The sequence below is a fragment of the Lontra canadensis genome, unplaced genomic scaffold (assembly GCF_010015895.1).
Source record: "Lontra canadensis isolate GAN:19392208 unplaced genomic scaffold, GSC_riverotter_1.0 scaffold6, whole genome shotgun sequence".
NCBI classification, from domain to species: Eukaryota; Metazoa; Chordata; class Mammalia; order Carnivora; family Mustelidae; genus Lontra; species Lontra canadensis.
The window spans coordinates 18,828,814-18,851,340 of NW_022631000.1; the positions used below are offsets into that span (position 1 = coordinate 18,828,814).

Genomic DNA, 22,527 nt, shown 5'->3' on the forward strand with positions numbered 1-22,527 from the left:
AATTTGAGGGCAAAAAGACTTCCACAAGAACCTGTGTTATCTCAGCAAGCCAAGTCTGTATTTGCACAGCAAGGTTGCGTGCATTTCTCCCTGCTTTCTGAAAGAGACTTGCAAAGGCTTTCATTCTTCTCAGTCTTGCCCAGGTGAGAGAATTAAGGAAAAAGTTGTTGAGAGAGATCTTTGGCCTTTGTTCTATGGTGGCTTCCATCTACACAGATTCAAGTGATTCCCTTACTGCCGTCTTAGAACCATTTTGTTCTTCAGGACAATGCCCAACCTTGGGAGTTAACAGTGGTTGAAACTTCCTCTCAGACATGGCAGGGTGACCCGTGTGTTTTAAGCTCCCTTCTCCCATTAATTCCTTTTATTGTCAAAATATTTCTCTTCTGAACTATGTTTCCGTTTATGGTCCTGAAAGAAATTCTTACAATTCAATATTTGTCTAGTCTTATAAATAAAGAGGGCTTTTAAATATGTTCATTTTCTTTTGTTTTCACCGGTTGGCATAATTGGTCGCATAGCAAAATGAGTGTTCCAATGGAAGAGTCTTTTAGGTTCATGGGAATTAATGTTTAGGCGATAGAAAATGCCATTGGGTGAGGTTTCCTGCTGAATGCCCTGTAACTTTGCTGTACGGTTTTGATGGTTGGAAATTCTAAATTGACTTTTACTTTACACTCCTGCTTCACTTAGCCCAGTAGTGGTGATGGAGCTCCAGCTCCTCAATCCTTTTCCTCCTGCAAGGGAAGTGATTCGAACTTGCAGCTGTGAATGATGTATCCTACGAAGGAAGTATAGGTTTTCTTCAGGGTCCTACTCACAGCCACCTCTGTCACAAGGAGTGCCCCTATCCCACATCCTGGTGAGTGAGGCTGAGCCCCGGGGTAGGGAGGGACAAGAGTGGAGTGGGGTGCGGACACACCTCTGCCATGCACCTGGGGAAAAGCTGGGACAGCAGCCTGATCTTAATTCCCAGGACAGGGGGCCAAAGTTTCCTGTCCTGACACTCATCCAACCTTGCCCCTCACCTTGTCTCTCCAGGGGAGTGCTTCTGCTGTCAGGATAAATAAATGACACCTGCACTTAGCTGAGAAGGTTTTCTCCATGGTCTTTTAGAAGAGAGAAGGAGAGGGAGGGAGCTTACACTGGGCCAAGCTTTTAAATGCCTCCCATGCGTTCTGATGTCTTTTTCTTCCACTGATAACCAGATTTTCTAGTGCCTCCTGCTGTCTGCTGCTTGAGCAAAGTCTGCCCCAAACCCACTTCTGACTTCCCCTCTAGGGCTTTGTGCATGCTCCCAAAACTCTATCTACCCACAAAATTCCATTCTCCTTGTGATTTGATCTCGGTTAGGTTAAGGGAAAGGCTTTGTACAGACTAATTCACTAAGGGGTGAGTGACAACTAGTTCCCTCTCTCTTCATCTTCTCTGTAGATTTTTCATTGATAACTGAAAATTGATCTCTGGTTGCTGGAATCCAAGGCAGCGATAGGAGCAGGAAGAGCTCTCATGGGGCAAGATGGCCCTCCTGCTGCTCTCTAAATCTTACCTCCTGCCTTCTCTACCAAGAAGTACCTAGAAAGAACACGGGCCTTTAGTCAGTGCCCCTTGTCCCCTCTCCAGCTAGATTCCTAGTGGAGCCTCAGCCTTATCTTCAGAGAAGGTGCAAATTCCACTGTAAATGTGGACAGGTTTTTGATCCGCCCCAAAATCAAGTAAGTCTCTGCATGCAGGTACCCACTATGTGCAGGCCCCCAACACGTGGGAGGATGTATCTTCCAGCTGAGACAAACCCAGGCCCAAAGACCCCTCTGCAGAGAATTGGCCATTCAGGCCCCTGCGCTTTCTGCTCCAGGGTCTCCAGTTCAACTGCAGAGCAATTTCCACTCTGCCTAGTTCCTGCTTCCACCCCTTTCCACCTGCTATGGCAGCCCAACTTTCCCCTTCTGGAAGTGGGACTCACAGTGAGACTCGAACCACCATTCAAGGCGAGGCCCAGGTCCAGCCTCAACAATGCCACCTCCAGCCCCGCTAGACCAGGGAGTGGAAGGCGAGCGGGGAGCTGGCAGGTTGTTGGGTTCAAGACCCAAGAAGACAAAACCATCTTGAGAAAATGCCACTTCTCCAACAGACCATGGGCCTGCTTATCAGGTGCACAAAGAATGATTACTGCCTAACACCCAAAATGAGTCAGGCTAACTCTGGGGTAGGTGTTACTGGGTTGCAATGCCCCAGGGGTCATCATGGTCTCTTGGTTGGCTCATTCCTTCCAGGTTGCCACTCAGGCTCCTGGCCGGCTGTGTACCGGGAATGTCAGAAAGCCTACTGCTCAGGGGCACCTGGGTGGCTCAGTTAGGTGGCTGGCTCTTGGTTTTGCTCCGCAATGATCTTGGGGTCTTGGGATTGAGCCCCCTCTGGGTTTAGTGGGGGAGGGGGAGTCTGTTCAGGATTCTCTCTTCCTCTCCCTCCCACCCTTAAAAATAAATACATAAACTGAGAATGAAAGAAAAGGAAGAAGGAAGAAAAGGAAGGAGGGGGAGGGAAGGAAGGAAGGAGGGAAAGAGAGAAAGAGTGAGCCTACTGTTCAAGTTCGTAAGCCCTACAACTTATTTTCTACCTGAGCTGGATACACAGAGAGGCTCAGATTTTGAAGAGTAGATAGGTACTTCCTGGCTAAACAGATAATGGTCACGAGTTTGAAAATCCAATCGCCTCTCAAACCTCCACCCCTCCCTACCCCCACCCATCCCTGACAAGCCCAATAGGGCCGAGGAACTGGAAACTCAGCGGCTTTCTTACCTCTATTGATTGAACAAGTGTTTCTCCTTCTGTATCTAATATTTCCTTTCCTTTGTCTTTTCTGCTTCACCACACCCAGATCCTTATCACCTTCTATGAGGGAGGCTGAATGAAAAAAGAAACCCAGCCGAAGGCTAGTTGCAAGCTACAAAACTAGTTGCAAGCTAGGGAGTTTGCTTTCATGTGTGACATTTTCAGAAGGCTTGAGTAGCCCCATCTAAAGAGATGTACAAACATCTTGGGAACAGGCAGCATTGCTGAGAAATGCATAGTTCCCAGACCCTCCTCCAAGTAACCCTTCCCACAGTGCCCAGTCAACTGCCAACACACACACACACACAAACACACACACACACACACACACACACCACACAGACTTAACTTCAAAGACAACAGCCAAATCCTGGGGTTAAAGAGAAAGGGTGCCATCATACCTTTTCTTTTTCTTGTGGCCTGTACCTGGAGTTCCTGCTAAAAAAGAAAATGAGAGCAGCTCCTGACATTGAAATTAGGCTGCCCTCACACTAGGCCATTAGATGTAAACAATCCTACGGGATGCAAATAATCTCACAGAATACTGACCTCAGATAAGGTCACACAAAATGAGGCAAAATGAGCCCACCTCCTAATTCTGTCCAAGCACAAGTACAAGGTCACCGTGCCACCTGAAAAATACCAAACCTACCCTCCTTTGGCTAAAATAAATGACTGCTATGAGTTTACCAATTACAGTTTTATTTTCCTGCTAGTCCCGATGAATAAAATTTATTCACACTCAGAATTGTCCCTGCTTTCTGGCAATGTCCAATGTAGAGAACACCCTATTTGCTTAGGCCTTCCCCAAATGACCCAACTGAAACCCAAATGCTAGAATAGGTTCTAACTCCCTTTTCCTAAGACAGCTCATGGTTCCCTATGGTGTGTTCTCCCTCACTGGGAGTCATAATCCCAACTTATTTAACTGCAGATGTGTTGGGGGGTGGTCTTTGAAGGGCACAGCCCCTCTCCAGATAACTGCCCATCCCTATTTCCTCTCTCGGTGTATTTGTTGGTTGGTTAAGAACATGAGCTTCTGGAGTCAGGTATCTGCCTCCAAATCCCAGCTCTGCAGGACTTTGGCAACTTACTTAGCCTCTTGGAACCTGCTTCAGGAAAACAGGTCTAACCTCAGCGGGGACTGGAAACATTCCGTAAGTTATGTCAAGTGCATCAGAATGGCAACAGGCTGAGACCCCAATAAGAAGTTATAATGTAAGTCTGGACTGAAGGCCTGTCCGTGGCCCATAATCTTTGGAAACATGCCAACTAATGACACATTACTTCAATTTATTACAGTAGGCTTGATGATCAGATCCACTGGTCTAGATGGACTGGCCCTCCAACAATAGTGGAGTAAGAGCTTTTCAGCAAAACTCCTCTCCACAGAAGAATGTACTAGGGTTGTCAAAATAAGACATTTTAACGGATGCATCTCATGCTCTGTGTATTATTTCTACAGTCCACACTACAAATGAGATCTCTGCCTTGCTGGTCTCACAGAGAAATCTCATCATCTCCTGACAATGTGATATTATTCAAGGTGGGAGGACAGAGGTACTGGAGAGAGACTTGAGTTTAAGACTTCTCTCTTCCTCTTACCAACTTTGGAAGTTACTTAACTTGAATCTGTTTTTGTCTTGGCAGTACATACGTGCCTACAGGGCTACTGAAAAGTTAAAATAGACACATACACACTGGTAACTTGGCTAATGCAGAGCAAGCACTCAGTTATTGTTATGACACACCCTTCACCAACCTCTCTTCCAAGGCCCGAAATTAGACACACATACACACACATGCACACGCACATACTCAAGGTTCAGTTTTGAGTTTTCAGCTTCAAGAGCCATCAAGGAGGGTGCCTGGGTGGCTTAGTGGGTTAAAGCCTCTGCCTTCAGGTCATGATTCCAGGGTCCTGGGATTGAGCCCCGCATCACTCTCTCTGCTCAGCAGGGAGCCTGCTTCCTCCTCTCTCTCTCTCTGCCTGCCTCTCTGCCTACTTGTCATCTCTGTCAAATAAATAAATAAATCTTTAAAAAAAAAAAAAAAAGAGCCATCAACGGAAAAATGGAGCCTTTGCCTGTACAGTCCTCTTCCCTGTGGGACCTCTCAGCCACTCCTTTGTGAATATGTCTGAGACCTATCGGACCCTCTCAGCATGTGTAAGGTGGTCTTCAGTGTGCTTGACACTAGTGAGGGTGGCGACAGCTTAAATGTCTAAGGTACAAAGGGATAGACTTAAAGTTTGGAATGTGACTGGCAAAAAAGTACTTATGAAATAGAACTGAATATGCCTGGTCTAGGAGGACGTGTTAATGGCTTTGCCCAGGAATTGTATATACATACAACGCGTGGAGAAAGTCGAGGTTTTGAGTCTAGCAGAAAACACCTTAAAGTCTCCCAAGAGCCCCTTCACAGAGCATTTGGGGTCCCTCAGGACACCTGTCCAGGAGTGGCTTGAGTGAAAGTCAGGGGGCTACGGGCAAAAATACCAGGGAGGGAGTCTGGAAAAAAGTTCCAAGACCAGATGAGAATGGAACATACCTTTTAGATCCCAGAAGATACCAAACTTCTCTAGGAGCTAGGACAGGGATATATATACAGGAAAACTACCTTTAAAAATGAAAGAAGCCCCCCACCTAAAAAAAAATGGAAAATTTAAAAATGAGAGAAGCCATGATGATGGCAGTATGATGTCATGGTCTTGAAGTCAGAAGACCTGAGTCTATACCCTGACCCTGCCTTTACTAGCTGTGAGATTTCTGGCAAGTCCCCCACTGTTCAAAACCTCTACTTCCTCCTCTACACTACTAATCTCAAGAGTCAACAGGATCAATGAAGTGTGTGTAAAAACACCACCATTCAGCATGATAAAACTGAGTGGCAGGCTTTGGAAAACAGTGTGGAGATTCCTTAAGAAATTAAAAATAGATCTACCCTATGACCCTGCAATTGCACTACTGGGTATTTACCCTAAAGATACAGATGTAGTAAAAAGAAGGGCCATCTGTACCCCAGTGTTCATAGCAGCAATGGCCACGGTCGCCAAACTGTGGAAAGAGCCAAGATGCCCTTCAACAGACGAATGGATAAAGAAGATATGGTCCATATATACAATGGAGTATTATGCCTCCATCAGAAAGGGTGAATACCCAACTTTTGTAGCAACATGGACGGGACTGGAGATTATGCTGAGTGAAATAAGTCAAGCAGAGTCAATTATCATATGGTTTTCCTTACTTATGGAGCATAAGGAATAACACGGAGGACATTGGGAGAAGGAAAGGAAAAGTGAATTGGGGGAAATCGGAGGATGAGACGAACCATGAGAGGTTCTCTCAGAGTCCTCTCAGAGAACTCTGAGAAACAGAGGGTTTTGGAGGGGTGGTGAGGAGGGGGTGGGTAAGCCTGGTGGTAGGTATTAAGGAGGGCACGTATTGCATGGAGCACTCGGTGTGGTACATAAACAATGAATCTTGGAACACTGAAAAAATAAAATTTTTTTAAAAACCCAAAACTGAGGGGCATCTAGGTGCCTCAGTGCAGGCAGGACTCAATCCCAGGACCCTGAGACCACGACCTGAGCGGAAGGCAGATGTTTAACTGACTGAGCCACCAGGCGCCCCCAGGTTATTCTTTCAATCAAGATGCTTCATCATGGGGACACCTGGGTGGCTCAGTGGTTAAGCGTCTGCCTTCGGCCCAGGTCATAATCTCAGGGTCCTGGGATTGAGCCCTGCATTGGGTTCTCTGCTCAGCAGAGAACCTGCTTCCCCTCTGCCTGCCTCTCTGCCTACTTGTGATCTCTGTCAAATAAATAAAATTAAAAAAAAAAAACAAACAAAAAACTAAGTGGCAGGGTGAGAAAAAATAAAAACATGTAAAGTAGCATGCTGTTAATGTATTCGTGATGTCCAAATAGACCAGGCTCATACAATCGTTAGCAATTACCGGAGGCCTGTCTACAAAGCTCAAAAAGTCAGGCCTCTTTATAGCAGTTGACAGTGAAAACACACAGGCAGGAACTGGGGAAACTTCCTTCCTTTGAGGCCAAACTCCTCTGCCTGGCTGTGAAGTGAAGCAGGAGGACGACAGCAATAAGCAAAGGTCTTAAAAAATTCTCTTCCACCCTGGAAAGTTGCATGATGAGGAATCTTTTTTTTTTAAATATTTTATTTATTTATTTGACAGAGAGAGACTCAGCGAGAGAGGGAACACAAGTCGGGGGAGTGGGAGAGGGAGAAGCAGGCTTCCCACCAAGCAGGGAGCCCAATGTGGGGCTTGATCCCAGGACCCTGGGATCATGACCTGAGCGGAAGGCAGACGCTTAACCACTGAGCCACCCAGGTGTCCCCATGATGAAGCATCTTGATTGAAAGAATAACCTGGGGGCGCCTGGTGGCTCAGTCAGTTAAACATCTGCCTTCCGCTCAGGTCGTGGTCTCAGGGTCCTGGGATTGAGTCCTGCCTGCATCAGGCTCCCTGCTCAACGTGGAGTCTGCTTCTCCCTCTCCCTCTGTCCCTCCTCCCACTAATGCACTCTCTCTCGCTCTCTCTCATGCTGTCTAATAAAAAAAATGAACTCTTAAAAAAGAATAACCTGAAAAACAGTAATTGGCATGGAGCAGTGGTTTCTAAAACATTTCCCAAAATACACAGATGCCTGTTAGTAGCTGAAAACATGCAGAGAATTTCCACATGATAGGAGCTGTATTTTGTTTCCATTTACTAAGAAACTGAATTCTCAAATATGGATCCTCAAATTCCTTTCACACAGTATATTCTCTTCCTTTACCCTGCCAACAATGACGAGGGACCCACCGCTCCGAACTGGGGATCCCTGGCATGGGCTGTTGGCAATCACAACAGTTCAGTTGGTATATGATTGTAATTAAGAGAATTTGGGGCAGAATGCTCAAGATTCTACAGAAAAGAGAGAAAAGAACATGGGGGAAAATGATGGAAAACCAACACTATTTCTTTGCTAATTGAAAAAAAAAACCAAAACAGCTTTTATTTGTCCTTTCTGAGTTAAAGGTAAACCAGGACAGCCCTAGGTAAACCTGTCCTGGTCTATAAAATGTATTTTCTTTTCAAATTCTCCTTCCCCACTTGGGAGGCGACCGCTGCCTTTCTTGGGAGCCCCAAGCCCTCCTTCCCCTCCCTCGCCTTGTTCGGAAAGGACATTATTTACACTCACCGGCTGGCACTCATTCATGTTGAAGTTGAACAATTAAAGTGTCATATTGTAATGATGGATCGGGAGAGTCTGGGGCACAGAACCACAGTGCTTGCTGAAGAACGTCCACATCTACGTTATTTATGTGTCCGTTCACCCATGCAAACAATATTAGTTCTGTATCCGAGTATCCACCTCTGAATATTTCTGTATTCCAGTACCCACCTCCTATTACCTTCCTGAGATGATCCTCCCATGTCCCTGCCCCCCACTCCAGGAAGCTCAGCAGTACTGGCTGCTTCTCTCCCAAATCACTGCCACAGCCCCAGTCAGCACCATGGCCCCATCTTCCCCCAAAATCAAAGGCTTCCGAGCCCTGGCCTCCGCCCCTTCCTATCCTATACCCAACCAGGTGTGGCCTCTGGAGGCCAGCCTTGCTGCAGCTGGCATCGATGACCAGGAAAGGAGCAGGCAGAAGAGGATGAGGAGGATAAAAGCAAGATGTGGCCCAGGAAATGAAATGCAGACGCACCCGCCACGGGCCTGGACCCGGTTATACAAAGGGGCTGCACACAGGAAGAGCAGGAGAAAGGGACAGAAAGATAAAGAAGAGAGGGAGTGGGATGGGAGGAGGGTGTCAGTCCAATTTGTGTGTTTCTAAACCGCTGAGGATTAAGGATACTGAAAACGAACACGTCTACGGGCCTCAAACGACAGTAAAAAAACCAAGATGGGGCATCCACAGCTTTTTTTCATATTTTACTACAGAGGTATTTTCGATCTATGACTAGTCAATAGGTGATTTGTAAACTGCTAATTCATATCCCGCGTGTACAAAATCATTTTACAAAAATACTTTAAAAAGTAGTAAATAACGTATGTCCTGCTGGGCGATTCCTGGGAGGCATATGTGGGCAGGGGACGCGCGCCACAGACCAGCAGCAGCGGCGGCCACTCCTCTAACACTGGCCTCCCGCGCCATTCGTGCCCAAGTTCACAGCATCTTGATTTTTCACTTTCTCCTCTCTTCTGGGGCCTTCTTCTCAACTGGGACCCAACTCTTCTCAGAGGACCATGCAGGATAAATGAGTAAACAGATAGACTTCGTACCTTTCTACCTCAGATGAGAACAATTCCAGTTCTCTGGTCCACTCAGCAATCCTATTTCCTGTGGGCTTTTCTGATCCCGTCACGGATCACTTCAAACTTAAATTTCCTTCAGTCCAAGTTTTCAAGTAGACTTCATGGTATCCCTTGAGCAATCTTTACAGACTCAGCCCTTCACGTATGGGTATTACAGTCTTTAATAAACCCCAGGAGCAAACCAACCAAGAAAGCTGTCTTCTTACAACTGTTCTATAGTCCCTGTTACTTGGAACTCTAAGAAAATATAAAAAGGAAAAATTCAGCTCAGTCATTAGCTGTGACCAGTTCTTAATGTGTGCTACTAGGGAAAGTTTCTAGTCCAAAATTATTGCAATAAAATATCCAGTTCTTCCAAATGTCACCAGAAGATCCAGGGTCATGCACCAGACCAGAAATCCACTGTGATGTTGGTATACAAAGGATTATAATCCACAGAGAGTAATTTGTAAATACAATTAGTCAACCCATCTGTTCTCCAGACTCGTGATACCTGATGTAAGAGCTTCATCCTAAAGATAAAAAGAACAATGTAAATGGTAATGCAAGAATTTAACATGTATTTCCATTGCTTTTTGCCTTGCTCCCAAATTGACAAAATCATCTTTGTAAATTATTGCACCTGCTGCGTTTCCTACTGCAAAAAGTTCATTTTCCCCATCTAAAGTAACGGACACCAATGATAACCCTGTGGTCGTGTGTCAGATCCCATGTTAAGACCCTAGGGACCCATGCACCCAGTCTATAGGACAGAGGACACACAGGTAACACTGATGAACGTGACACGTGCCAGCCACTGCTAAGAGGCCCTCTACTAAGCTTCAGGGTATCCAGGAATCCTCCCATGTTGTTGTCTGTAGGCAGGAGGGTACACAGTTTTCCTAAGAGTCTCTAACAAAGTTAGAATATATGCAGAGGATGATGAATGAAGCGGCACCTGACTTCATGAGGGAGTCTAGGGACGGGTGCACAGAAAGGACATATGACCGAGGCTTAGAAGAGGAGAAAGGTGAGGGAAAGGACATGCAGGCAGGAACACCACCCTGTGTAAGACGCAGAGACATGCAAAGTAGCAGGCTGCGTTTCACAGAGCAGCAGCAATTGCATGGCTGAAGCCCCCGGGAGCTGGGAGTGGAGCAGGAGATGAACTGAATTAGTCTCCGGGAATTCTGGATGAAAAGCAATACATTCCGGGGGCGCCTGGGTGGCTCACTGGGTTAAAGCCTCTGCCTTCAGCGCAGGTCATGATCCCAGACTCCTGGGATCGAGCCCCGCATCGGGCTCTCTGCTCAGCAGGGAGCCTGCTTCCCTCCCCCTTCTCTCTGCCTGCCTGTCTGCCTACTTGTGATCTCTGTCTGTCAAACAAACAAACAAATAAATAAATAAATAAAATCTTTAAAAAAAAAAGAAAAGCAATACATTCCAGTTACAGTATCAATGTGGTCGGAGATCAGAAACACAGTGTTGAACTCAACAGGGTCAGAGAAAACTAATACAGTATGATTCCATGTATATAAAATTGGAAAACATAAAAAACTAAACAATCTTTTGTAGAGGGATATACACCTGTGAGAAAACAACTACAACAAAGAAACAGCAGAAGTAATTATCATTGTCACAAGTATTTATCACAAAAATTCAGGAAAATATGACCTTTTGGGGTAGGAGGAGGAAATGGGATTGGGGAGGTTACACCGGTAACAAACATATATTGGGTTGGGGGTGGTGGTCAGGCCTGGGTGGCTCAGTCGGTTAAGCGTCTGCCTTTGGTTCAGGTCATGATCTCAGGGTCCTGGGATTGAGTCCTCCATCAGGCTCCCTGCTCAGCAGAGAGCCTGCTTCTCTTTCTCCCTTTGCCTGATGCTCTGCCTACTTGTACTCTCTATCTCTCTGTCAAATAAATAAATAAAAATATTTTTAAAAAGTAAATAAATTGGGTGGAGGACACTACACTGCTCATTGCATCAAGAATCTTCACACTTTCCAAACAATTTTAAGTATTCTTTTAGATCTATTCCATAATAATTATTATTTTTTTAATTTAAAAGAAAAAAATGCACCCCTATGGACAAACACTAGAAAGACACATGGAAAACAGAAGTTTTGTTAAAGTCACAGATTCTAAAAAAAAGGGGCTAAGAACCTTTTTAATATTGTTTTAAAATATAAACTCTAACAAAGCCCTATGATATTTTAATAGTTTTAAAATGTAGATCCCAACAAAAGGGCTAAAAGCACTTTATAGTTTTAAAATTTAGAGTTAAAAATCAGAACAAAGAACTGTAGATTCAAGTATTGTCCCAAAAAGAAATGGCTTATCTGCCAGGATTCTTTGGTAAAAGGGCTAATTCCTGGAGCATGAGAAGTACAGGATAAGCCTAGAACAGCTCATCACACAGGAGTACAGGGAAGGGAGCTCTCAAAACTAGTGTATTTATGTCAAAGGACCGAGGAGTCAGCTCAAAAAAGATGCCATTCGCCAAAGATGAGACAAACCAGGCATTGAAAAGAATATTAACTACATCCTGGAGGATGCTGGGAAGAGCAACTCATCATTTTGAAAACTGAAAAATCAGTACAGATTCTTCCCCTTCATTCTGCCTTTTCTGTGAAAACCATACCCTGGTGTAGTCAAACAGATGAAGAAGGGAAGTCCTTTGTAGAAAAATCTATCTAATCAATGCAGAAGCCATGATGGAATATCAGAATTTTGCAATCCTAATTAAATAATAAGTTTATGCAATGAGCACCAATGGCTGCTAAGATCATTGGGTGCCAATGGGGAACCTGGATGGGGCTGACAACACTTAAACCCAGAGATCAATGCTAGTATCACAAAGACCTGACCAGGCATTCCATCTTCCTGTGGTGATACAAGAGGAGCTACATGGCACCAGTGGTGAAGTGTTCTTGCCCCGAAATAGTACTGAATTCCATTCAAGTCTCCAGGATCTAATTCGCAGTTTGCAAGGGAATGTAGAAGTCAGAGGCACATATGAAGTTTTACTGCTGAGATGCCATTCACAAGATCCACAAGGTAGCAAATTCCACCTGACAAATGACCTGGTTTGTTCAACAAATAAAATGCAAGGGCAAAAAAGTAGGGGAGAGGTAATCTGCAGATTAAGAGATTTCAGAGAGATCATCCAAATGCACTGTGTGGACCTTGTCTAGATCCTGATCTGAAAGGGGGAAAAATTTTTATGAGATAATCAGGGAAATCCAAACACTAACTGGATATTTGATGATCTTGAGGAAGTATTGTTAATCTTATTTTAGGTATGATAATGCTATAGTGGTTCTTTCTTTAAGACTTCTTATACTGAAGGATGTACACCGAAGTATGTACACATAAAATGCTGTGATATTTGATTTGCTTTTAAAAATCTAGTGGGGGAGGAGAAGAAGGTCGGAAAAGGAAGAGAGAACATGAGTTGGTGACTATTGAAGCTAAGTATGTGGTATGCGAAGGTTCAATATACCATTCCCCCCACTTTTGTGTCTGTTCGAAATAACCTTAGTAAAAAGCTCTGAACAAAATAAATGGACTCATTTATCTGATCGAATTCAGCAGAGTCCTTATCGACAAAAGACACTAACCAGGTGCCTGACAGGCATGTGAATGCAGGACTTACCGTTCTATGTTCACCTCATTGCCTCTGTCTCTAGTGTGGAAGATCATGGTATATTTACCCACTTCAGGCATTGGCCGGATTATTTTCATTCTATGAAGCTCAACCCTAGAAGAATAGCAGAATTTTTTTTTTAAAGTCTATCCTACTTATCTATATCACCAGGCACTTAACAAAAATCATTTATAAAATTTACACATACGCACACACACACACACACAGTCACACAGAGCTTGATCACTAGGATTTAAAAAAAAAAAAAAGACTTCTTATGATTTTGGGCTTCAGGCAGTAAAGTCCATAAAGAATCACATTTAACATTTACTACTGGGATACAAAGGAGATGTGTCAATTTATAGTTTGTCATTTTCCAAAACACCGGAGAAAGTACTCATTCTAATTTTTTAAAACATCATAATAAATAGGAGAATCCAGTCTCTCTGGATGCCCAATTTATTTAGTGTTTCCTTTTTTAGCAAAGAAAGTAATGACCATTTAAGGTCCCAGGCTTATAAGCCAACAAATGCAGGTATAAATCTAGAATTTGTTTTTTACAATCTGGGTAAGTCAGTTCATGATTCCGGGTCTCAACTGCTTCTCTGTAAATGGGAATGGTGTTATAGGGATGTTACAGACCCAAATCAAACAGTCTCCACGGAACACGCTTTGCAAACAGTAATGTGATACAGAAGTGCAAAGAAGGCTGGTGCCTGTTGTCTGGGTGAGTAAATCCATGTTTAGTAAATAAATCTTAGCCAACTTTTAGGTTCAAATCATTGGTGTTTATTCATAACATTAGTCAAGAACCACTCTGGAGGTCAGGATGTTTTCCTCAAATGAAAGCAAAACTGGGGTCTCCCCTCTACCTTGCAGCTGAGGAGGATCAAGAAGATAGTGAAATTACATGAAATGTGCAAAAGTCTATTACGCATCCCCTCTGGACAGTGAAGTGGATCTGGGGAACATGGTGGATACTGTCTGTCTGTAGTCCTTGCTACTCTTGCCCTAAAACCCATCAGGTGCCCTCTGTCTACTTCATAAGCCAAGGCCATACAGGCTGCTAATGGGCTGGGCCATAAAGTCCTGCTGCCCATCCCTAAGGCTATTCATACAGAGCCTTTCATGAGGGAAACCCATTCTCTCCTGCCAGAAACATTCCAGAGGCTCTCAGCCTAGTCGGGGAAACAAGACCAACATGGAACCATGGTTTCTTCATACTAAAGCTATGGAAAGTTTCTGGCAGTCACACATCTATTAATTCAGAACCCCAGCTAAGAAATTTCCTTTCTATGAGGCAACAGTAGGAGAAAGGGGGGTCTCCTAACAGCCCTAAAGGCCTTTCATTAAGTCTGAAGATACTAGCCTCAGGCTCTTGTATACTTAAGTTGGGGAGCTAGGGATACCCATAACTATCTAATCACAACACCCAAGACAAGGGGGTGGGTGAGCTAAGAGAAGAGGCCAGAAATGCTCCCTTGAGCCCCCAGAGCAGAAAGTAGTCCAAGAAAATCTGAGGGTGAGGCCAGCAGCTTGTCCAAGTGCATGGGGCTGGCTAAGGCCTAAGCACAAAAGGACATCTTGGCCTGAGCGCCTGGGGGTGCCACTCCTCACAAAATGTTGGCACTCTCTGTTCTGGAAATGACGAACTGTGCCAGGATTTCCTTGGGTCTGGGGAAAAGCATGGCTTACAACAGGCTCTCTGGCCATTTTCCTCAAATTACAGTTTGGCAGAATCTTGGACTCTGTCTCAGGAAGTAATACCCATCAGCAAGTCCAGAAACCTACATCAACATTTCTGGCCCCTAAACACTCCCAGGAACCAAAAACAAACGACCCTCCATCATTTCTGAACAGCCAGTGGCAAACAGCAATGTGGGCCAGGCTCTCTCCCCTACCCCCCCTTTACGCCCGATTCTGTGGCCTCATGGCCTCCCGGACTGGCATCTATAGGAACTCTCTGTAAACATAGGTATCTAGAGCCACCAGTGATAGCAGAGCCCCGTGAAGGGGACCTGCCCCTGTTGTTCACCTGAGTCTGAGGTCATCGTCTTCGCCTCCCCATCCCCAGTAGTTGTTAGAGAATCCATTCACCTTGAAAAATTGCTCTCTGCTGAGGGCAGTGACACCCCCAAAATATCCACTGTAACGTAACCTGGAGCAGAAGAGAGGAGAAATAACGGTAACATTAGCACAAGGCCTTTTTGTTCTCCACACACTCTTCAGAAGTCTCTCGTGTCAGGGATAGCATTCTAGAAACATGCTGAAGGCCACACATTTTCATCCATCCACTCCTTCTTGACCTCCACCTCCCAGTGTTCCTGGCCTTCCTGCCAGCCCTTCTTTCCTCTGCCTAAATAAATGCTCCCGTCTGCTCACTAAGCAAAGTGCTCCCCTCCTGTGACTGTGAATATTTGTGTGCAGAGGTCTACAGAGGTAACTGTAAACACGCACAACATCATCAGAGCTGAATGGCAGATTTCACCTCATGCGCCAAACCAGTAAGGAGTGATGGTGGCCAAGGGCACTGGGTCAGGAAGGATCCTGAGGCTGCCTCCAGGTTCAGCATGAATGAATGCCCTGATGAATATACTGGTTTTTCACTTTTACTTTTTTTGGCTGGGTAGGGTGGAGAGGAGACAGCTCCTACACACACTTTGTGTGCAAACTCCACTTCTGTGCATGCGAAGTTCCATCTCCGAGTCCTGGAGAAGCCAACGCACCTCAGCCATCTTGAGGTTTCTGGCTTGGGCTACAAAACAGAGGACATTTTTCAACAGAAATAGAGTGTATGGAACAGTAAGAGGAAGACAGTAGATTATGTCTTGGGTAAGCTGAATTTGAATTTGAGATACCCCGGTGCTTTTGCTAGTGGGCAAAAGGATATAGGATCCAAGTCCAAAAGAGAAGAGTGGCTACAGATAGGGCTTTGGAACTAAGATGTCCAGAGGTGGTGGGTGAAGCTACAGGAGCAGGAGAAATTGCCTGAAGACTACACAGTAGGTAAGAGGAGGAGAGTGCAAAGGGTAGAGTTGTGCAGAGACCAGTAAGAAAAAGGGGACGGGGAAGAGACCAGGAATAACAGGGCAGAGAGCATCTTCCGGTCATATGGGTTTCTGATGGATGACTGGTGGACAAATGAGCAAACCTGAGCAAAAAGGCAACATGTGAATATAACACTGTAACAATCCAGAAATGAAAATGTAGGTACTTCAGTAAAGTGGATGTTACTGAATAAAAAGATACAAACATATGGAGAATTTCTAATTTGAATTAACTTCAGTTCAAAGTGTGCCAGGACCAATTAAATATTTCTGTTTTCCCAGATAAGAAAAACCAAAAGGAAAGATCAATAAGCACAAAGACAGACACTTGCCATGGAACAGGTGTGAGTCTCAAAGTCTAATCTGTCATTCGGCTGTTGGCTTCTGTGTTCTGAGTATAAATGGGGAGGGTCTGCTTAACCCACAATGGAAATAGATTTACTTGTAACCCCTCAACCTAAAATCCTAGAAAATGGCATCACAACAACTTAAGCAACAGGAATAAAGTGCTCAGAAGGCAGTTGTAACTGGCCAAGACATAGGCTGCTGTGACTTGTTGCCATGGCTGCCGGCCTCTGACTGGGAAGGTGTTCTTTTTTTTTTTTTGAAGATTTTATTTATTTATTTGAGGAGGTGGGGAGAGAGAGAGATAGCAAGAGAGAGCGTGAGCAGGAAGGAGAGGGAGAAGCAGGCTCCCCACTGAGCAGGGAGCCCGATGCGGGGGATCATGACCTGAGCTGAAGGCCCACGTTTAGCGGACTAAGCCACCTGGGCGCCCCTGGGAAGGCATCCTCAAGGCCCTGCAGACCAGCAGCTTCATCAGGACACCGAGGAACAGCACTGCCCAGACGCAGTCTGCCAGGCACCCACGACGGGTCACCAGGAGCAAACAGCCATTACTGACCTGACCGTGATTGATAAGTAACCACCAGCCACTGTGTGCAAGACAGTGAGCTAGACCCAGGAACAGCGGGGCCCTGCCCTGAAAGAGCTTCCAGTCTAACACAAGACACGAGGGTCATCAGGGTCCTGAGGAAGGTGATGCCATGCAGCGGCGGTAGGTGGGCCTGCGAGGGTTCAACAGGCAGGAACATGGGGAAACTCTATGGCCAGAATGCCACAAGGACGAGTGAAGAGAGGGATGAACGCGGGCTGTCTGGGAGTACCCAGAGAGCCACGTAGCCGCAGTGGAAGGCAAACAAGAACACCAGCCTGAAAGAAGGGTGAGGAACTCTCAGTTTCTCAGCTGTTTCCTAAATGGAAATATATCTATATATCTATATCTATAGATATATATATAAATTATATATATATAAAATATATATATCATATATTACTCAAAATTGGAAAAAATATCTACGTGTTTGTCGATCCCTGCTTTTGTTTTTTCTTCTTATCGGGAAAAGCATAACCACTTAACTGGCCCAGAAGTTTTATTTATTTTTAAAGGGCTGTAAGGCCCAAAGGTGGGGAAAATATAGCCCTAAAATAACAGCAGCGTCCTTGCACAAAGCAATTCTTGGCAGTCAAATGTGCGGCAGGCTGGTCCAAGGCCTCGTCACTGATCCACAGTCAGTGAGATAAACCAGAGTTATGTCTGGCCTCATCAGAGTCTGAGACAGTGGGGGCAGGTTCCTGTAAGTTCTTTCCTCTGTGTGTGGGTGAAGTGAAAACTTTTCTTGCACTTCTCATCACACTCATGGGGCAGCCGTTGCAAAGATTAAATCACATGTTTCAAGCTCTGTGACCCAGTGGAACATAGTGGCCAAGAGAGCAGACGTTTAGCTGCCTGTGACCCCACCTGCCCTCTGGCCTGCAACCAGAGGGATTTTGCCCAAAATAGCAAAGGTAAGGAGTAGGGGAGGAGGGTAAGGGCAACTCCTCCGTTACTTGGGCCACACAGGATGAGGCAGTTTACACGATACCTACGATAAAGTAGAAAAATAGAAATGACAAACAACCGGGACCGAAGGAGAAGTTAAAACAGAATCTAAGATTAAAATAGGAAATATATTAGAACTCTGATCTACAAATAAGATTTTTTTCAGCTTCTAAAAGAAGGCCATGGCTTTGGTTCAGAGCTTCCTACATCCAGATCAAAAGAGACACACTCAATCACCTGATTCATATTAAGAAAACCCTGCCAGTTACTCAAAGAACAGAAAGGCTTTCTGATATCTAGTTACAAAGGAAATGTCTGGCCAGTGACGGTAGCAAATCAAATACCAAGATTCACGCAGGGGCTGTTTTTAGAGTGAGCAACATCTGATGAAACTGCTGACTGTGGCAACTAAAGTTTTACTCAAAATTAACTTCCAGCAGGAGACCCAAGAACTCAGTTTCTTATGGTCCAGCTGCATTTAAAAAAAAAATCTAGAATCCCAATAAAAATCCTTTAAACAATCCTGTGTATCTGCACTCCAAAAATAAACAACAACAAAAACAATGCTGTGTGGTTGTAATTTCTCGACACAAATGTGTAGAAAGAACTGGGCCACAGGAAGTTATCTATGGAAGATCCAAAGTACAGGTGTTCTGTGTTATACACGGTGATGATCTTACTAATTTTATGTAGACTGCTGATGTGCTTCTGAATAATAGGCTGCTTTCTTTCATGCACAAGTGGCTCAAGGAGACCAGAAAGCAAAATCTCCAGGTAAGGATCATGATAAAATTCCTCAAGGGAAAAACTCCTGCAATTCTCTTACAAGCATGGCATCTCCTCTCTCAGCTTCTCCCCTCTGCTTTGCTCCACCTGATACACTAAAGGCCAGCTGCACTGAGCTCCTCCGCTCATTCTTCAGCTGTATCCAGGTATCAGAAAGCCCTCAGTCCCCTCCATTAGAAATTCAAATTTCTTAGCTGCCTGAACCAGACCTGCCTAATCCAGCCCCTCCCTGCCCCCATCTTTGCCCCTCCTCCCTCCACCATCCCAGACATTCATGTTTGAGCACTAATAAACTACCTGCATTTCCCCCAAAACCATGCCATGCGCTCTCTTTTCCAAGTCTTAGAACTCCGCTAGGAAGCTCCCATTGTCGCACACAATGAAGTAGCCACATTCCCTGGGGAAGAGCTTTAAACCCTTCCGTAGGTGTTTCTTTAAAGACCTTATGTGCTCACCCACAGTAGCTTGTTCTAGGTATTTATTTGTTTCTATCCCACAGTTCACACAGGGACTCAGTGTGAAGTCAGCACCTAAGGCAAAAATTACTTGCGATGTTACACTTAGAAATCTTTTTTTTTAATTGTTTTTATTCGTTTGTCGGAGAGAGAGCAAGAGACCCAGAGAGTGAGCACAAGCAGGGAGAACAGCAGACAGAGCAGAAGCAGGCACCCTGCTGGGCAAGGAGCCCAATGTGGGACTCGATCCCAAGACCTTGGGATCGTGCCCTGAGTGGAAGGCAGACGCTTAACCGACTGAGCCACCCAGGTGTCCCTACACTTAGAAATCTCTTAGAGTCCAAAGTGACCTACACAATTTGAGCAGCATGGAAACTCAGATTAAGTGCGTTATCAAGGGATTTCGTGATTTCCATCTCACGCTCCCTTCCCGGAGTAGACAATGGTGCAATCTCCTGGGTTATAATTGTGTAACTCTCTCCCTGCCTCCTCCTCTCTCCCCATCATGGCCAACTGTTTACAGCTGGATTGGCAGAAGTGCAAAATTGATGCATCTCCATGGCAGCTGGTGTCCCCCACACCAGCGTGCCACAGTGAGCTCTCTGAGGGCAGGCACCAGCCTTATTCAAACTGGTCTCATGGCCCCCAGCACAGCAAGCACCACAGACATGAGCACACTGCAATGGCAGGGCCTGGGGCAAGCAGACAGGGAAACATGCACACACATAAGCAAACATACAGTTTCATTTATGGAGAATCTTTTTGGTCATCGTTTCTTCTTGGTTGTGCTTGAATAAGAACTGGTATGAAGTAAGATGAAAAACAGCTAAGCCTCTGATGGAAGACCGTGGGCAGAAGTAAAGACAGGAATGATGAGACCTGCAGTGTCCGGGTGGCTCAGTTGGTTAAGTGTCTGCCTTCAGCTCAGGTCATGATCCCAGAATCCTAGGATCGAATCCCACAGGGGGCTGCTTGCTCATCGGGGAGCCTGCTTCTCTCTCTCTCTCTTGCCTGCTGCTCCCCCTGCTTGTGCTATCTGTCAAATAAATAAATAAATCTTGCCCCCAAAAAAGAAGAAAAACGTGACCTAAGCAATTCTCACAATGGCTTTGAGAGTCAGAAACTTGTCCTGGGAGTCCTGGCCCTTGAACAGACTAGTCTGTGGCCATGCCCCTCCCCGTTCTCCCTCAGAACCCTGGGAAGATGCCACAATCTGAAAAAGAAACGTCAGTCTCACAACAGAGACCTAAAAGTCGACGTAAGGGGCACACTCTTGTTGCCTCCTGGGAGGGGAAGTCAGGGATAGCCACACAAGTAACTTGAGTTCTAGTCAGCGTGGACTTCCTGGTAGAAGTTCCACGACGGGAGTGCTGTGGGTGGGGCTGGCTGTCATTTGCAATGCTTGGATAGCTTTCCCTCTCCTATTCTTTCCCTGCTGTCTTTCATCCTCTGCCAAGACCCTTGTGATTCCTGTTCTGAACTTAAGTGATGGGTTGTGGATCATTTTTCCTATTCCTCGTTTTCTTGCAATAGTCTGGACGCGATGTCCCACACAGCCCTGATGACAACAGAGCGAGCTTCTTGGCCCGAGTAAGCCAAGGGCAGCGCCGCCTTCCTGCTTACCTGTATCCTGTGCTGTTCCTGCCGACTACCAGATGCTTGGGCTGCTCCTCACATTTATAGAGGTTCAAGTCGTTCTCGGGCACCAGGTCCACATCGTGGAATATAAAGCAGTCCCAATTTTCATCCTTGAGAGCTTCTAGATAGCCCACATTCAAGAGTTTGGCTCGATTAAACTTTTTACTTCCAGCCTATAGATGCAGAAATTAAAATTTGGAAAGTGGAAGAGATTAAGGTTTCACACTGTGCCCCTCTCCAGCTCTGAGGCAGGAGCTGGAATTATTTTTCCCAAGTAAAGATCTGATGCAGTAACAATAAAGACCATTTGTTTCTTTTTTTTTTTTTGGTCTGTTTTGCATTTTTTCATATATGCTTATATCCCCAAAGTAACAAACATGCCTTAAAGTGGAGAATTGTTGAATGGGTACGTAGTTTCAGTTTTGCAATGTGAGAAATGTTTAGAGAGTGGTTACGTGATAATGTGAATATACTTCACATGACTAAACTATATATTTAAAAACAGTTAAGATGCACTTTTAGCGATTGTGAACCGGGGCCAGATCCTGACAGGGCTGAAGACATCGGATCTCACCGTTCTCCCAGCCCACTGACCTTGCCCTGAAGCCCCTCACTAAAATCATCTGATCAGGGGGAAAAAAAAAAGTTAAGAGACTAAATTTTATGTATATTTCATAATTTTAAAAAAGGTCATGGTTTTAAACTACAAATAAAAATAACTCAAAAAATTTTTTAAAAATATACATTTATTTATTCCACATAAAAGTATAAACCTTTTTTATATACAAGTCATGCCAATTAGTATCACTGCTTTACTAACTTCCAAGTGATCCCAATCTTACCGTATGTAACAAATTTACACTAAGCTTCCAAGAGAAGTTGCTTAACAGAAAAGACCAAGAAATCTCGACCTATAAACAGAGGTTATCACTAGTATTTCTAAGCTACTTAGAGTTTCTTGGAATCACTGTAAGAGAAGCCTGTTTTAATCCTTAATTGCAGAAATTTATCTTCAGGGCACCTGGGTGGCTCAGTTAGTTGTGTCAGTCCCTTGATTTGGGCCCGGGTCATGATGTCAAGATCCTGGGATCAAGCCCCACGTGGAGCTCTGCCGTGAGCCTGCTTGACCCTCTCCCTTTACTTCCCACCCCCCAGCTTGCTCTCCCTCTCTCTCTCTTTCTCAAATAAATAAAATCTTAAAAAAAAACAAACAAACAAAAAAAAGAAGGCAATCCTCATAGTGACCTCATAGAAGGGATTCATTACTGGGTAAGAACAGAATACAATTCAAACAGCAATATGAACAAAGCTATAGCATGAAGAAGATTTTACAGGCTTAATGTTCTCATGGCTGTGTGGATCATAACCCTTAAGAATAAATTCCACTTTAATAAACGGTTTATCATAAAGAAAATCCAGGCATTTCTCAAAAGTGACTAAAGTATTTTCCTGAAAAGAGTGTCACCAAGCAGACATATTTTTCTAGTCACAAATATACTGTACATTGGGGGTTGCTGTCCTGAGTAAGACCTGAGAATGAACAACAGTGTTAAAAAAGAAATAAGTATGGGGCGCCTGGGTGGCTCAGTCAGTTAAATGTCCAATTATCGGCTTCAGCTCAGGTCATGATCTCAGGGTCCTGAGACTGAGTCTGACTTCAGGCTCCGTGTTCAGCAAGGGGTCTGCTGGAGATTCTCTCTCTCCTCCTCCCCCTCTCTACCTACCTCCCATGTGTGAGCTCGCTCTCCTCTCTCTCAAAAAAAAAACCAAATAAATAAATAAAGTCTTTTTTAAAAATTATAATCCACTAATAGTAAAATTTTGTTTCAAATTCTAAAAAATGGTCATATTATATATGCACATTGATTTCAAGAGCCCCCATTTACTTTAAAGTATATATTGCAAAATTATATCCTCTGACTTGTCAAAGGTC

At 44.7% G+C, this 22,527-nt stretch overlaps 1 protein-coding gene across 3 annotated transcripts in view; it reads right to left on the reverse strand.

Annotated features, from left to right (window-relative positions):
• Positions 1–8,752: 8,752 nt before the first annotated feature.
• The window catches only part of B4GALT4 (beta-1,4-galactosyltransferase 4), a 28,726-nt gene continuing 14,951 nt past the window's right edge, over positions 8,753–22,527 (reverse strand). For 2 of the 3 annotated variants that reach the window (XM_032852287.1, XM_032852286.1), the window contains 4 exons: positions 20,580–20,767; positions 14,822–14,944; positions 12,796–12,900; positions 8,753–9,672 (listed from right to left, as the gene is read on the reverse strand). In XM_032852287.1, the coding sequence (XP_032708178.1) occupies positions 9,540–9,672; positions 12,796–12,900; positions 14,822–14,944; positions 20,580–20,767 (549 nt within the window). In that variant the 3' untranslated portion in view covers positions 8,753–9,539. The remainder of the gene's footprint in view (positions 9,673–12,795; positions 12,901–14,821; positions 14,945–20,579; positions 20,768–22,527) is intronic. The other variant, XR_004382047.1, reaches the window with a different exon arrangement.